The 18352-nt window shown below is 28.3% G+C and overlaps 1 protein-coding gene across 12 annotated transcripts in view; it reads left to right on the top strand.

The window, feature by feature from the left end:
• The first annotated feature begins 36 nt into the window (after positions 1-36).
• LOC147803227 (uncharacterized) overlaps positions 37-18352 on the top strand; it is a 33388-nt gene continuing 15072 nt past the window's right edge. For 3 of the 12 annotated variants that reach the window (XM_087150588.1, XM_087150586.1, XM_087150587.1), the window contains exons 1-3: positions 39-277; positions 4738-4815; positions 12910-13011. In XM_087150588.1, coding sequence (XP_087006714.1) covers positions 222-277; positions 4738-4815; positions 12910-13011 — 236 coding nt within the window. In that variant the 5' untranslated portion in view covers positions 39-221. Of the gene's footprint in view, positions 278-4737; positions 4816-7542; positions 7647-8672; positions 8809-10044; positions 10110-12909; positions 13036-17547; positions 17601-18352 lie in introns of all 12 variants that reach the window. The other 9 variants (XR_015428919.1, XM_087150589.1, XM_087150594.1 and 6 more) reach the window with 8 other exon arrangements.

Here is an 18352-nt window from a genome sequence, read left to right as displayed (position 1 = left end):
GCCACAAGCTCATAATTTTGCAACATATTTTCACTCCAAAATCGGTTTGGGGCACAGTAAAATGAAGTTTTGAATTACACCAAAACAAACATTATGCTTGACCATAGAGGAAAAGCGATATTTTAAAACTTCTTTCATTGTGATTCTAAGACTCCACTTTATTATGGTCTCTAGAGGGACTTCACTAAAGCGCAAACACAAAGATTTGTTTCAGGGCGGGAATGATAATTCTGAACATTACTCGACATGGCTCGAAGAATTTTCAGCGACTAATGTTGTAAGACTAAATATTGTACAACTCATCTGTTCCCTTTTCTCAGGAACGGGTTGACTATATTTGAGGGTGCCCCTTGATTATCGCCTGATTGATTTAGAATTAGATTCTAGCGTTATTTTTAAATGTTCAATGGTTTATGTAATTTCAGAGGTCCGTTAGTTCTACATTGGATAAGGTTAATCTTGCTTCTGTTCCTAAAAAAGACTGCAGTAAATAAGATAAATCTTAAGTTTCTGTATGGTTTGAATAACAATGGAAAAAAAGCAGTGATTGACTGGTGTATGAATGAAGGTTTAAATAGTAATAGATACAAGTGTCCTGTTTGTGGGAGATTTTTTTCCTTTTCTTTAAGTGCTTACTCCATTAATTTTTGTTTCGATTCAAAATGCACTTTATTGGGTTTATTAGTTTTGCTTATGTTGGGTTCATTGTAATTTTATAAAGTTTTGGACGATGCTTTGTTGAAATTTTCCAATGTTTTATTGAAATATTATGTTTTGGCCACATTCATGTTACCACGGACGGTGTTCCACGCTAAGAGGAATGGCGCCAGACATAAGTCGCCAAGGGACACCCTCAAGTATATTTTTACCCTCTTATTAATTGTACTCTGATTAAAATGTACTTGTACATTTAAGTACACAGATGTACTTGTGTACATTTTTATCAGTGTAAATCTGAAACTGCTCTCTATTCTTGATCTTAAGTATATCTTATAATATTTTAGATTTGTACTTGTGAAAAATAAGATCGCTTTTTTTTTTTTTTTTTTATGTTTTGAAATTTTGATCCAAATAGAGTTAAATAAAATTTCCTAAGTGTATATATTGTTGAAATAGCAAATTTATTTGAGTATCAATAGTTGTTGTAACTACAGTGACAGTTTTTTTTCTTATATTTGTTTGTTTCTTACAGATTGACTTTTTACCAATCCTTTGTTCGATTAATTATTTTTCTAAGTACAATACAGAGACTCTTATCTGGAAATCAAAAAACCGGAACGAAATTTGATAAATTTTCCCCACTATATAAAAAATAATTTTTTTTCCTCATAAGATTTTTCTGTCTTTTTTAAAAGGTGTTTACTTTATCATCATTTTAGAAATAAGCATTAGTTTCCTACACTGTCAAGAGATGTGAGAGTCTTGTACTAAATAACATCAATCATCCTCTTCTACATAGGTGTTTCTTTTCAATCATAGCTCTGTGAGAAAGGGTGACTTATTGAACATCTGTTTTCTTATCATCTGGCCCTTAAGCAAGGAGAGTCATTACTGCCAGCTTCTGACAGTAAGAATATGTCTGTTGATTACCTACTTTGTCCAGAAGAGTTAAAATAAATAATTTTATTTGTCTTCTTTGATTCTTGGAAATCTCTCAAAGTATGCCCTACAGGGACTGCAGAACTCCTATTATCTCTGTACCCCTTCTTTTTTTCCTGTTATTTCTTACTTTTTCTTATTTTTTTAAGAAATATCTGTCATTTCTGCTATTCCCCCTTTGAGCATAGTGACAGCCAAAGAAATGGGAATAATGACTCAAAAGGTCAAGTGTTAGAACTGCACCTGTTTTTCAATTCATTCATTGTGAATGGGGTGTGAGGAGGGGACAGAACATGGTAGAACATAAATTCTTTTTATTATGTCAGCTTGTGTCTGCTTGCTAATTTAACTGGAAACTGCTGGTTTAACTGGAGTAGAGGAGAAATAAAATTGCTCATCTTAATGAGGAATAAAATTGTGATACACATGTTTTCCCTTCTGATTTCAATTAATGTTTTATCAAAATGTTGAAACCCAAGTTAAACTCTTCTAGATAGTAATTGTTTGCCAGAATCACGGCAATATTGTCACAGAACATTACAGACTTTATTGTAGAAAGATTTTTCCTTTTGGAAGTAAAAAATTTTAAATTTCTTTTCCTGCAGAAATTTTCGAAAGATTTTTTCCCCCATCCAGAATTATATTCAAATGATGTCTTTATAGCTCATAGGAGGAAGGAAAAAAAATGCTCGCGATTTTTCCCTTCTCATTTGAGAATAATAAAGAATAAAAAAGTAAAAAATTTTGTTTTCCTTTTCTCCAGAAATTTTCGAAAGAATTTATTTTTCATCCAGAATTATACTCCAATGTTGTCTCTCTCAGGCATAGGAGGGAAAAGAAAAGCTCTGAGTTTTCCATTTTCATTTTTTAATAATGAAGTAAAAAATGGAGTGGATGGTTTTGAGTCCTGACGCAGATAATGGCGAAGTAGAAGAAAACAATGTGGAAGAGAGAGTTCACCCCCCCCCCTTTTTTTTTCATTTTACCTTTGTTCATTTTAAATTAAGCCTGTATGTATTTTCATTTCATTATTTTTTTTCCTTTTTATGTTATTAATCTTATGTGTATTACTTTATCATTTTTTCTTCTTTTTAAAATTATTTCTAAGTAATAATTTTTTTGTTTTAGTTGGGTTTGACAATAAAAAAACTGCATTTTGTAGCGATTTAGAAAACCGGAAAAATCAGTTGTTCGGAATAGCGATGGTGCCGATCGTTCCGGATAATAGGTTTTCTGCTGTAGTAAAATTTGCTTGATTTTTTTTCTTCTTTTACCTACAGTGGTGGCCAAAAGTGTGGACACTTTTTGAAAGTTTCATGTTTTTCAACTTTGTGTGCTTGTAGAATATATTAATTTTCACTTAAATACAAACGTTTATATATCAAATTGAAGGTAATTTAAAGAAGAATTTAATAATAAATACAGTATTACAATATCTGTATTACAAAAAGGTTATGCAACAAATAGTCAGATCTATCTTGGCTTTGCATTTTTTTAAAGTGATATTTACACAATCAATACTTAGTAGGATAACCCTTATTTTTTAAGACAGCTTCACAGTATCTTTTCATCGAGTGAACGAGTGTTTGGAGTTCATCTTTCGTAATCAGATGGTGCCAAGAATCAATTATAGCTTCAATAAGTTGTCTTTTATTGGATGGACGTTTTTTTCGTACAAGAATTTTCAAACATCTCCACAAATTTTCAATGGGATTGAGATCAGGGCTGTTTCCTGGCCATGGTAATATATCTATGCCTTTATTTCGAAACCATGCTTTGCATACTTTTGCTGTGTGGCATGGAGCTGAATCCTGCTGAAAAATAAATGGTGCGTTGTTGGAGAAGAGATCCCTGATTGAAGGTATCAATTTTGGTTTCAGGGCAGTTTCGATGTATTTTTTGGCACTCAGGATGCCATCAATCACTCGAATTCGGCCCACACCATCTGCAGACATACATGCCAAAATCATGCGTCTGTTGGATTTTTTGTAGTTGCTTCAATGCAATCAGGATGAAGAGCTTCGCCTGCTCTACGTCTCACGTATTTTCTACCATCACTTCCAAAGAGCGATATTTTACTCTCATCATTCCAGATTACTTGCTTCCATTAATTTTCTAACCATTTAATGTGTTCTTTTGCCGACTTAACTCGTTTTTCGCGTTGCTTTTGATTTAAATATGGTTTTTTCCTTGGAATTCTAGCTTGTAGTCCAAATCCTGATAACCTTCTTCTTATTGTTTTTGAACTTACTGCAATACCAGCTGCATTCATTTCACATCTAATATCATCTGATGACATTTTTCTATCTTGAAGGCATAGCCATTTAATTTTTTTATCGGTAGTAGCACTTGTGCATTTTTCTCGGCCTGATTTGGCATCCTAAATGCCAAAAAATTCATCGAAACTGTCCTGAAACCAAAATTGATACCTTCCATCAGGGATCTCTTCCCCAACAACGCACCATTTATTTTTCAGCAGGATTGAGCTCCATGCCACACAGCAAAAGCATGCTTTCAAAATAGAGGCATAGATATGTTACCATGGCCAGGAAACAGCCCTGGTCTCAATCCAATTGAAAATTTGTGGCGACGTTTGAAAATTCTTGTACGAAAAAAGCGTCCATTCAGTAAAAGACAACTAAGTGAAGCTATAATTGATTCTTTGCACCATGTGATTACGAAAGATGAACTCCAAACACTCGTTCACTCGATGAAAAGACGCTGTGAAGCTGTCTTAAAAAAATAAGGGTTATACTACTAAGTATTGATTGCGTAAGTATCACTTTAAAAAAATACAAATCTAAGATAGATCTTACTATTAATTGCATAACTTTTTTTGTAATACAGATATTGTAATATTGTATTTATTATTAAGTTCTACATTAAATTACCTTCAATTTGATGTATAAACGTTTATATTTAAGTGAAAATTAATATATTCTACAAGCTCACAAAGTTGAAAAACATGAAACTTTCAAAAAGTGTCCACACTTTTGGCCACCACTGTAGATATAATAAAATTTCAATAAAGAAGTTTAATAAAAAATTTCTTTTACTTAAAAAGATTTTCTCAAAATTAATGTTTCATATTTTATTTAATATGTTTTTGTAAAAAATAATAAACTATTTTCTTTTCAGGAAGAGCTTGCAATTCATTAAAAAAAAGTTTCTGAAATACAAGTCTGGATTCAGACTGCAACTAATAAACAGAATAAAGTAAGTTTTTGCTTTCTTGTTTTATTTTGAAAAGGCAGTTCCTCTCATTTAAATACAAATGCAGTAAAGCGAATTTTAAGTATTTATATTTTTAATTAAATTAATGAAGGGAAAAAGTGGGGCAAGACCTGGTAGCTCGATTGTGTTGGAAATTTGTTGTTTTCTAATGAACAAACTCTGATTTACACTTAACTGGTCAAGACGAAAGATGATGTATATGTAATTGCTCGTTCCCTTCCTGTCCTGAAAGATGCATTTCTTGCCCTTGAGGTGACTGCAAGATAAATGGGCTTAGTTATAAATGTAGAGGGAAAAAAATATATGTTATTCTCAAGAAACAGAGTCCCATTCTCCTATCTTGTAATAGATTCTTATGGATTTGAAACAGTAAGGAGTTTTATTTACTTAGGATCAATTATTACTATTGACAGCAGAATGACTCCTGAAATAAAAAACCGACTCTATTTGGCAAATAAGTCTGAGAAGATTTATTAAATTTAGGTTTCTTTCTAGAAAAGCAAAGTTCTTAATCTACAAAACTCTTGTCCGATCAGTCTTGACATACGCTTCTGAAGCTTGGACAATGACAAAACTGGAGGAAAAGTATTCTCAATATTTGAGAGAAAGATTTTGCGGAGTATACTTGGTGTTGTAAATGAAAACAATTACTGGAGAATGAGATATAACTTTGAACTATACAAGATTTATAAACAACCCTATACAGTATAGGACCTCAAATCCGGCATTCATCGGACCTATGAAATTCCATATTTCAGAAATTCCTCGGAATTCCAGTTTCAAGCTAAAAGCTAATAACAATAAAAAAAACAAGCTAACAACTAAATACGATTTTAAGAAAAACAAATTACCAGTTAATAACTAATAAGAAAACAAAAGAGTATAATTTACATCAAATAAAAAAAGCAGCAAAAGAGATAGTTCATCTTGTACCCCAAGTGGTTCTTTTAATGTCAAAAGGGTGTGGCTAATTTATGGTCAAATTGGAGAGGGAAATGTGGGGACAAACCAGTAGCACTTGCACAGCTGTCAAGATTGATTGATCAGTTCTTTCCAACTTCCATTTCTTTATTTTGTTCATTGGAAATGCAGGTGTTTTTACTTTTCCCTTTCACTTTATTTTAAACTGCTTTAGAAACAGATGTTTCCTTTGACACTGATTTATTTTTTTCATGCTTTTTTTTATTTTTAAAAGATAAAATAAAGTTACTTGCTTCAACAGAATAAAATTCCAAATAAAAAGAGAATATAACTGATTTTTTTTCCTCTTATCGATAAAAATTTCTTAAAACAAAAAAATGGAATGGATCGTATTAAGTGCTGCCAGATTAGGGGTCCCATACTGTATTATTAAATACATAAAATAAATTGGATGGCCCACATGATTCGAATGAGTGATGGCAAAAACAAAAACAAAAAAGATGCTGCTTTTTAAGCCAACTGGAGCAAGAAAGCGAGGAAAGCTACGGTTGAGATAGGCTGACTCGGTGGAGTCTGATTTTCTTGCAATTAATAAAAAGAATTGGAGATCAAAGATAAATCGGAAGTCCTCATGGAGAAATCTTCAGAGGAAGGCATTGGCCCACATTGAGCTGTCTGGCCAACTATGATAATGATGAGTAACGAAGGAAGACCTACAATTTCGTTATGTTGTTGATTAATTCAAGTTGTATGTGTAAATAAGTTAGAAGTTTGTTTTATTTTGAATTTTATTAGAAAATGTTAAAAAAATTCCAGTTATTCAAATATATTTTCTGGTTTATCATTCTCCAAATTGTTTTTAATTTTGAAATGTACTGAGCTATGCACAGTAAATTATAAATAAACACCTCGCAAAGGCATAAAGTAAGCAATTGCTTTTAAATCTGTTGCTACAAGGGAAAAAAAATAGAAATTCAAACTTCTTTTATCATTTGAGGAAATTTTGAGGGTGGGCCCTTTGGCAGAATTTTTTCTGGCTTTCTGCGACAAACCTAACTAGAACCAATATCTTTCTGCAAGATATTTTCATCGTTATAAATATATGTGTAATGAATTTATAATAATCGATGCTCTTCATGGTTATAAAAAGGCATACATGCATAGAATAAAACTGTGTATTTTTTTTTCTTCTTAATTTCATAATATAAGTTTACATTTGTTTAAGTTTAAATTTGTATAATCTTATAATAAAGAAAAATTATAAATGTATAGATCTGCAAACAAAAATGCTTACTAGAGCATAAATAAAGATTACCCAGAACCTGTAAAAAGATAGAATAAAAATAGCTAAGAATGGAGAAAAAGATTAAATTTAGATTTAGTTATCAGATTAGTATCAGTTTAAAAAAAATTTAAAGTATCAGTTTAAAACAGTATGATTTAACGTTTTATTACAGTAGTTACATCAGGTACGGAAACAAATCAGGTGAAAAAATTAATATTAAAGTTGAGTAATACATAATATAAAATATTTTTTTGATCATTTAAAGCATGGTAAACAATTGGCTTCTGTATTCACTTTGTTAATTACTTTGGAAGTGACAAAATTTTTCATAATCTTATTACTGTGAAAATTCGTAAAATGTACAGCGTAATTGGGTCCATACATATCAATTAAGCCTGCTTTTATAAACTTTTGATTATTTTTGTATCCAGCTGGTGGTCTATTTATTTGAATAAATGTTCTCTTGTCATTTGTTCCAACATCTTCTTCATTTCCTTCTTTAGATCTTAATCTCTGTTTATTTACACGGTCAATAATTGAGCCCCATGTTTTACAAACAGCTTCTGAAATTTGTATGTTAAGTGAAGAAGCAAAGAAATAAATAAAAGTAGGTATCCTACTGTTTAATTCTTGGAATGCGGTTTTGAATAGTAAATTTTGAGAACAAATATTGTCATCACATAAGTAGCAATGTAATTTGGAATACATCCATTTATTAAATATAGAAAATTCAAACCAAAGAGTTTCCCTCATAACTGTATCTTTTGAAACAAAAGGAATTTCATCCAATATAGAGTTAAAATTGCTTTATCATTAGGAAATTGCTGTATCATCTGTTGCTACTAGAAAAAAAAATAGAAATTCAAACTTCTCTTAGTCTTGGCAATTTCTGGGCAGAGGCCAGCGAGAAACTAAAAAAAACATCACAGAAAGGACTAACTTGAAAGGTATAACTCGTAGCCATTCCTGGACAAATATCTACATGTTTTTTTTAAATTGCAAGTTTAAAATCTATTTGGCACCTTATTTATTATAGTTAGCGCGACAGATCACAATATGGATATATACCCCCATTTGAGTTAAAATAGCTTCCTCAAAAAGGAAAAAGAAGAATCTGCCCTGACTAAGGATTTCATAATTAATGTTATGAAAGTGATTGAATTATCTTCTTAGCTTAATCAAAAGCTTTCTTCTTTTAATATTCACTTTATTTTTTGCATCAGAAATGATGATAAATCAGATAAACTAGGAAATGTAGGTCCTCTCAATTGGTTGTTGTTCAGGAAAAAAGTTACATGTTATCTATTTAGTTTTTGTGAGGAGCGGTTCTGGTAATAGTATGATAATAATGACAAAGGTAAAGAGCACTTATGATGCTACAGAAACAGATACTTGAATATATGAGCGAATTTTGTTTAATGTAAAAAAAAGTTTTATTAAATGTTACTTAGAAATGATACATGTTAAAAGGATTATTTTTTAAAATTTCAATGTGTGATTTTTTCAAAAATAAATATTCTAACCATTTAAATTATGATTTGAGTAGTAATCAGGCTGATTCTAATTGGCGTTTACTGATTTTTGTATTGTAACACATTGTTGAAAAATTAATGTACATTTTTGTTTAATATAGGAGTGTTTCCTTATTTTGAGTGGCCCACCAGGTGTAGGAAATACTGCAACGGTCAAAGCTTTATGTAAATCTCTTGATATTGAGTTATTCACTTGGTCAAATAAGCATAAAGAAAATGCCAAAAACACATATGATGGTAATTTTATTTCCTTTCTTGAATTTTATTTAAAAAAAATATTTATTATGCGTAAAATTGTTAAAATATAAGGTATACAATTTTTCCTGTGATACTTATGTTTGACTTGCCTTCTTTATTTTAAAAAGCCACTGTCAAAATACATTTTAAAATAAAAATAAATAAATGAAAAGATGAATGATGAAAATCATGATTACAAGGTAAAAAAGAAATCAGATTTGATTGAAATCAATTTTGTACTTATTTATTTTAAATTTACCAATTTAAGATGCAGTACAATTTATAAATATTTTTCAACAACAATATGAACCAAAACTTTTGAATAATTTGGTTAATATTATCATACAATTATTAAAAACAAATCCAGCAAATTATAATTTTTATTCAAGCTCAACAACCTCATGAAGTGTTATAACATTAAGGCTATTTTTGAATTCGTTAGATATTTAAAATGGTAAGCAAGTTGCAGACATTGATATAAGAGTATAATAACTATTTCTAATTTGAAGAAATGAAACTTGTAGAATGGACAATTAAAATCTAATTTTTAAAAAAATATTAATCCATTCTAAATCCCTCATAACTTCCAGAAAGCATTTTATAACTTTTCTAAGAGTGCTAATCATTAAGTTATTTTTAAACAAAAAACACTCACTTTCTGAAATAGGGAGTCCATGATTTTTCAGAAACTGACGTCATCTGTTCCTGTCTGCCATTCATTTACAATCGTTATGTTGAAAAAGCCATCATGTCTTGTCTTCGTTTAAATTTTCATAATAAAATCCAACCATTTTAGATGGGAAATAACTGTGTGTGAACAAAGATATATAAAATAAATTGTCCCCTAATTTGGCATACTGAAAATGTGAGTTTAATCTAACGTATTTTTATAATATTGTTTAATTTCAATGGTACCCATTGAAACATTTCTTCATAGTTGGCGAGATTTTCGAGTTCTGAATGATTAAGAATTTTTAGTTCAATAAAAAGGTTTTTGTAATGAGTTATGGATGTCTAATATTACTGATTAAAATGATGCATTATAAATGCAAAATAAATTTGTGCTTTAATTTTTTTAGCCATCTTAACTTTAATTTTAAAGTATATTTCAATTTAATTTTGAAGATTTATTTTCATGTTAAGTTAAAAGAATGTTGAATCTATTTTTTTTTATATAGAATAGTTTTAGATTTAAAAAATGTAGAAAAGGTTAAGTTATTGATTTTATTTATTTAGCTTGAATTTAATGCAGGAAATTATCTTCAGCATAGCAGTAGACTTTGATAAAACTTGTGAGCCCGGTAAAAATTTTAATTCATTCTTTCAAAATATAAAGATAATAATAATAAATAAATGAATAAAATAAGTAAAAAGAAAAAAATACAAAACTAATATATTGTAGTATAATTTATTAATTTTATTTTAATTGCATTAATCCAGAAGAGTATTCAAATCAAACATGTGTATTTATTTAGTTCCACATTACAAAAACAGGAATTAAATTTTATAAATACATATAAAAATAATTTTTCGCAGAATTAAAAATGCTCAAAAAAGATATCAAGATTACTGTCTCTATAATCATTTAATAAATAATTAAAAAATGTGCATTAGAATTTCTTTTCATTTTGCATAAGTTATTTTTAATTCTTTAGCTTTAGTGAAACAAAAATGTCTAGTTTAAAGCTATTCGCTGAAATTATGTTGCTAAATTAAATTAAAATTTAAGTATAAGCACATAGATTCTTGAAAGTGTTGATTCGTTTTTGGGGTTACTGGATGCTTAACCTGAGATTTTTTTTCAACTGTTTCAATAAACAGTTTTTCCTTAGAAATGTATAATGCATTAATTTTACAATTTTAGAATTCTTCTTTGTCAAGCAGATTTGCAGAAATTAGAAGAAAAAATAACAGTTACCATATTTTGAAAATACTATATAGCAGGAAAAGGAATTATAAATTTGAAAATAAAAATAATTTCTACGTGGAGAAATTCCTATTTACTCAAAGAATAATATTGAGAATATGTATGAGTCTTAATGTGTGTTTAAATATTTAACATATAGCGAAGAAGAAGAAGGAAAAAAGAACTGCATTATTAAATATTTACTTAAAGAAAATCCTTCAACTCCAGTTAAGGAAAAAAAAAGAGGCAAAATTAGATTACATTACCTGATTTTTTGAACATTAGCACAAAGATTGTAAACGATGATGGATAGAATTATTTTAATGTACTAGATTTATGAAAACACTGATTTGTTTTTATGCTATGCCGAATAATAAAATCATTCACCTTATATCTAAATGTGTACTACTTCTATCCAAATTGTGACTGATTTTAATTAAGCTATAGGGCTGCAATGGAGCATTATTTTATTTTTTAAAAAAACTTAAATAAAATAATATTAGTGCTCTGCCCAGGACAAATTTGCTACCGTTTAGCTGTACCTTCACAAATTCAACTTAAGGAAAAACAGTAATTTCACAAAATATTTTTTAAAAAACAAGTTCCAAGATTCTCTACCCTCGTCTTCATAAAATTTTGTTGTTATATCCCCGTAAAAACGATAAACCCTGAGTTAGTTATGCATTTCGATTTGAAATGGAACTTTTCTAACTTATGAACTATTATTTTGAACATTATTTTAAATTTATTCTAATTAATTATTAATTTTTTTATTAAAGATTTTTTTTTCTCTGTGAAACTTTTTTCTGCATGACCAAGTCGAAAATGTTCTCATAAAATGAAGATAACGTTTAGTGCTAGTACTGTTAAATGTAAGTGTTTATAAAATTCAAGTTAAAACTTGTGTATGGATAATGATTTTTATGGATTTTTAAATTAGGATACAATTTAAAGTCCAAAATTTTTCAATAGCAAAATTGTTTTTGAACATATGAGAAAAATTTATATAGAAATTTACCAGCCATAAATGATTTTTATTTGTAGTATCAATTTTTGAAAATAATTTCTTTTTTCACCATATTTTTGTGTGGGCTTTTTAATATACTTTTTGATTTTCACAAATTATGTCTACATTTTCGCAAAATAGGTACCTCTTTAAAAAGCTTAGACAGACCCCTGAATATTTTCTGTGAATTTTAACACCATTGATTTTACCAAAGAAGAAAAGTTGATTCTCTGTGAAGAGCTGCATAACCATTTCTTTAGTTATTTTAGTGATAAATGTACAGTTAGAAGTTTTCAAATCTTTCTTCTATTTTGGACACCGTAAATTCAATTCACAAAATTTTTACTAACAATATACAAAGCTGACTCTCTTGATACAAGTGATATCAGTGAATTCATCAATATTCAATATATCAATTCTATAAGAACATTGAAATAGCCTTAGCGGATGGATGAGGTATATTTCCATTCAGCACATGCGAAAATTTAGACAAATTATGTCTACATTTTCGCAAAATAGGTACCTCTTTAAAAAGCTTAGACAGACCCCTGAATATTTTCTGTGAATTTTAACACCATTGATTTTACCAAAGAAGAAAAGTTGATTCTCTGTGAAGAGCTGCATAACCATTTCTTTAGTTATTTTAGTGATAAATGTACAATTAGAAGTTTTAAAATCTTTCTTCTATTTTGGACACCGTAAATTCAATTCACAAAATTTTTACTAACAATATACAAAGCTGACTGTTGATACAAGTGATTTCAGTGAATTCATCAATATTCAATATATCAATTCTATAAGAACATTGAAATAGCCTTAGCGGATGGATGAGGTATATTTCCATTCAGCACATGCGACGTCATAACCAATCAGAAATAGTTTTTGATTGCATCCACTACGGAGGCCTTTGTGGGCAATTTAAACGTTTAATAATTAAATAAATAAACATTTAAGGAAAAAAACTATTAGATTTTTTTGTTCAGGAGAGAATTTTCAGTAAGTTAGGATTGAAAATAAAGAAAAGAGATGTTGTAATTGTCCATTATTTATTTATTCGAACTAGGATTTTTACATAAAAAATTGTTATATTTGCCTGTATATGACTTCTCTAACATCTTCTATACCTTCCAAAAATTAAATGATATTTTCTATTTGTATAAATGTTAAATATTTTTAAAATGTCTGCTAGGCTTGTTCTGCTTTGGAGATCAGATAACCACCAGGGAAACTCAAGCACAGTCCTTCAGTCGATTTCTCTTACAATCTTCAAAATATTTCTTATATTCAAACGGTAAAAGAATTATTACTTATTGAGGTGAGACTTCTTTATTCAATTATTTAATTATCAAACAAGGAAATTTTTAGGCGTGGGAACTAAGATCACATTTTATTTTAAAAAAATTAAATTTCTGTGTTATTTTTTTAAAAAAAAATTTTTTTTAAACCGCATTCCTGCATTGAGGCCTTTATTTTTAATAAGGAAATTCATTTTTCTATGGATTGTTGACTTTTCTTTAAAGATGATTCATAGTGATCTTGTGTACATTTGAAAAACTAAGTTTACATTATGATGAAGATAATTTAATTCATTTTCTGTTGTATGAAAAATGATAAAATATTGTTAAAAACAAACATGAGTTAAATTTTTTAATAAGTTAAGTACTTATTTAAAATATATCCTAAAATACAGACTATTATTATTATTTTAAAAAAATTACATTTTTCCCCCTTCCTTCTAATAATAAAAAATTGTAACTTAATGTTAAATGTTTTAAAATAAATCTTTTTTTTTCTTTCACACTTTGTATCATTTTTTCTTTTTAGAACACAATTCTATAAAATGTAATACATTGAAACAAAGAACTCGGATAATTGTTTGTGGATATGAGAACAAAATTTTTTTTTTCACCTTTAAGTTTGACTTAAAACTGTTTCAAACTTTACTTATCAATGAGATTGTTGTAATAATTTAAAAATTGAAGGAGTCCTCCCTTCTTCCCAAAGTTGTTTTGTTGTCCATGGGGACTCAGAAATACAGCACAAGGAAATTATAATTACTGCCCACTGGAATGGTATGGAAGTTTCTAAAAGTTTAAAAGACGAAGTAGGAAAGATAAATTTGTAGAATTCACTTAGAACCAATTCACCTATTTGTAGAATTCACTTCTAACCAAAAGTGGATTATAGGGTTTTCAATTTAATCCCTGAACTGTCTTAAATAAAATTACTAAGAAAACAAACATAACGAAACAAATGTTTTTCCAACTGCATTCTTCATTTACTGATCTACTTGTAACCTTTCTCTCATTATTGGATTGCAACAATTTTGTTTTTAATGTCTTGTTTATTATCATAGGTTCCAGGGATGAGATTTTTCCGCTTTTTAGCGGATTTCAGCTTTTTTCACTTTTATCTCTTAAATTTCAGCTTTTTTATCAAAAATTCAGATTTTCTAAAAATTTCATTTTTTTAAATAAGTATTCTGCTTTTTCAGAAAATTCACCGATTTTCAAAGAGGAACAGAAAATTCAAACTACATAGCTACCAATCCTTTCTCATTTTTACTTATTTTACCTATTTTCTCCCCTTTACACGCAGCAGATAAGATTTTCCGAATTTTTTACCCGCCCTCCAGATGGATCCGATTTTCGTAGTTCAAACGACGCTGCCTCTGACAAGCCTTTTAGAGGTCCCAAGCCTGGAATCTGCTAATATCTCGATTCTTATTCACACAATTTTAATATCAAACATAGCTTTTCATATTTGCGTGTTGCGATTCTTATTTACGAGATTTAAAAATCCGATATTGTGATTCGTATTTACGTCTTTTTAAAAACCTATGTAGCGATTCGTATTCACGCAAGTTTAAAATTCAATGTGTTGATTTGCTCATGCGGTTTATAATATCAAACATTGATTTTCGTATTTATACGTGATTTTAAAATAAGGCATTGGGATTCGCATTCACGCATTCTAAAAGTTATGCATAATAATTCTTATTTATGCAATCTAAAAATTACGCATCATGATTCGTATTTACGCGATCTAAAAATTATGAATCGTGATTTGTATTTACGCGTTTTAAAAATTCTATATCCCAGTTTGTATTTTCTCATTTTCAAAATCGTATATCTAGTTTCATATTCATGTGATTTCAAAATACATAATTCATATTCACGCAGTTTTAAGATCAACTATCGCGATTCTTGTAAGAAGTAAATTTTTTTTTAATTAGTTACTATAAAGGTGACTGTTTTTCTAACGACGATTATTCGTAATTGTAAGTGTTACAACATCAAAGAAACTGGAAGGGAATATATTCAAAACTTACATTCTGTGCTTGCAAAGAAGAAAAAAAAAGGATTTGTCACAAGATGTTTGAAGATGGACTAACGACTAAATATAACAAACATAAAAGATATAGCAAACAAAAGCAATCACTTAAAAAGGGATTTTATTAAAAAAAAACTTTTTGGAGAAAAAGAGTTAATTAACTCATCATCAAAATTTTATTTATAATTGCTGTTATTTATGCTATAAAATGCAAAATTCTTATCAAATAAAAAACAATTATCTAAACAGTTTCTGATTGTCATATAATTTTTCAAACTAAAATAGCAATTTTTGTATGTTAAGGAGTTACTATATATTTCTACTTCACTGTTATTGATATGTTTCAGAGGGCTGTAGTTAGATTAGACTATAATATGAACATAATGATTCGGTCCATTGTTAAAGTTTTTCTTTCCAATATAATTTAAAAAGTAATATTACTGATAAATTTGCTATAAATCACATAACAGTATTTATTAAAAGAAATGAAATATTAATGTATATTCTCAGTAGTTTTAATTTACTAAACCAGGTAGTTTTTCAAGTAATAATTGTCTCTTATGTGAACTGAGGAAAAATATAATTTCCAGCTTTATTTTTTCAATTGGTAATTTTTTTTTCACTAAATGTTAAGTATCAATGTAATCGTTTTTATAATAATAGATTAGTACACAATTGTATGTCAACACATTATTTATTACCTTAAACTGTCTGGATTTTGTTATTAAAGGGTTGCTCTTGCGTAAAATTTACTCGCGTGGAAGTTCAGCTTTTTTGCGTTTTGGCTAATCTCATCCCTGAGGTTCAGTATTTGCTATGAAATGTAATTTTAAATTTGAACAAATAAACTAGGGAAAAAAAATTAAAAATTGAAAAAAGAATAAAAATAATTATAAGTGAGACCATCACATTAATTTCAAACTAATTATTAAAAAATTATTATTTTTTTTTTTGATTAGCAGTTTGAAGCAGATGAAAATTTTAATTTCCTGTTTGTTTTTTTACCATTTTTTGCACTCCTATGAATTTGTTATAATTGTTTCAAAATGTTTCCTATGTTCAAATTGTTTCCCATGATTCAAAAATTGCTTTTCATCTGTGATACATAAAAATAATTTATGGTAATTAATTAATTTTCAAGTACATTTTTCTTACAAATGTTATTGCTGGCTGCTTGTGACAAGCTTTTATATAAAACAGTGTATTGTGTAAACTTTTTTATATTGGTCTTACTCAAAAAAGTATCAAGTTTAATTCTTTTCTTCTAATAAAAATACTTTGTCGTAATTAATTTTTATTAAAAAAATATTTATCTAAGTTCAATTATTTTCTCGGAGTATTATAACTTTGGATTTTGACATGCAAATATTTTCCGATAATTCATGCATTTTTTTTATTTACTCATTTTTAAACATAAAAATGTTTATGAACAGTAATTTTTTCATAATTTTCTAGTTGGTTTTATGAATGCGTTAATAAAAATTACTTGAAAACTATTGAGTTCCTCATTAAATCATCAGACGTGCCAACTCTCCCGCATTTTGCGGGAGTCTCCCGAATTTTGAGTTATTCATATTATTATTCATAAATAAGTTATTCATAAATCAGTTATTCATAAATAACGCAATATATTCTCCCGAATATATTGCGTTATTTAATCATTGATTTTGTTTATTAGTTGATTTAGGAATCGTAATTATTTTTTAAACTTGTTTTTCTTGTCTAAACTTGCAAATTTTTTTATTCTTTTAAATTTTATTTTACTACAATTTTTTTCCTTTTTAGATTTAGGAGTGCTTTTCTTTTTTCTCTTACTTTAAAATGTGTTTAAATTTTTTCCTTGTAATTTGGGTTTGATAAAACATCGATTAACGACACTTTTTTGTCGATCCAGGAAACCGGGAAATTAAGACATCCGGGATAGCGATGGTCAAGAGCATCCCGGATAATTGGTTCTTTATTGTACAGACATTAGTATTTTTATACATTAGTATTGAATTGGTTTTTTAAAATAAAATAGTTATTCAATTTGTTTATTTTTTAGAAGTTTTTGTGCATTTTTATTACAGTGTCAAGGGTTTTTGAATAATTTTTTATTAAGGAAATGGTATTTATTTAAAGAGTATCTACCTAATATAGTTTTGTGTTGCTAAATCTGTGTTTAATTATTTTATTTCCATTTAATATTTTTAAACAATTATTGCTCTATTAGTGTGTAAAATTTCTTGCATTCTTATATTTAATAAATTTTTTACTTAAAATTCCTTAGAAGTGCTAAATGTTGCATACCATGCACCTTTTTTTACCCGTCCTGAAATCTCCTGAATCCTTGTTAGGGAAACTCCTGAATGTTAATTTTGCTAGGTTGGCACGTCTGAATCATGTTTATAGTTTAAGATTATGTTTCAAATAAATATTGTGTATTATTAATTTTATTTGTTTATACTCTTTCAAAAATGAACCAAATACTTTTTAAGTTTTTTCTCTCCATTAGGAGTTTCCAAATGCTTTTATAAGAGATCCAACACTGCTTCATTGCATTCTAAGGTATATTTGTTTTTTATTCATTTGTTTTTACTTTAGATTGAAGAATTCATGTAAAAATAAAGAGAAAATATATTTTTATTTAAAATTTGAATTAATTCTTAGAACAACTTTGTTTCCCCTGTGCATTTTTTTTCACTGTCAAATATTTTTGGCAAATTTTTGCTGCTGCCGCTTTCGTTACATGATAAAAACTAACAAATATTGGAACTCTACTAAACTCAAAATTCACTTTTATTATTGGGATACAAAGTTGAAGTGAATTAAATCTTTTGATTTAAGTCATGTTTTAAATCAACTATATATTTTTTTAAGAAAACCGCTGATTTGAAATTGATTTTTTTAAATAATTGAGACCATTTATGATTAATCATTAGGTCGAAAATATGTTTGTAATTACATTCTTTACTGTGCGATGCTTTTTAAAGTCTGATCTCATTGATAATGAAGGTTTTATCCAAAGGGTAAATTATTATATTTCTAAATATACTAATGAACAAGGCTGATTGTGCTCCGGAAAAAATCCGGATTTCCGGATTTTTCGTTAACAGTGATCCGGAAGTTTCCGGAGATCGAAGGTCCAGACGTTTCGAAAAATCATTGATCACAGAAGTTTCCGGAAATCAAATTTTCAAAGGTGAAACTTAAAAACACAGTTTATTTTATTTGTTTGTAAGGGTGAGCCAGAGAGATACTTTATAAGCTTACATTCATGATTAATATTAATTTTTTATCAGTAAATAGTTGTTAAACTC

This window comes from Parasteatoda tepidariorum, chromosome 9 (assembly GCF_982258835.1).
Source record: "Parasteatoda tepidariorum strain Cologne lab strain chromosome 9, Ptep-v5.0, whole genome shotgun sequence".
Lineage (NCBI taxonomy): Eukaryota > Metazoa > Arthropoda > Arachnida > Araneae > Theridiidae > Parasteatoda > Parasteatoda tepidariorum.
The sequence above is the reverse complement of the archived record's forward strand: the minus strand, read 5'-3'. Positions and strand labels throughout refer to the sequence as shown.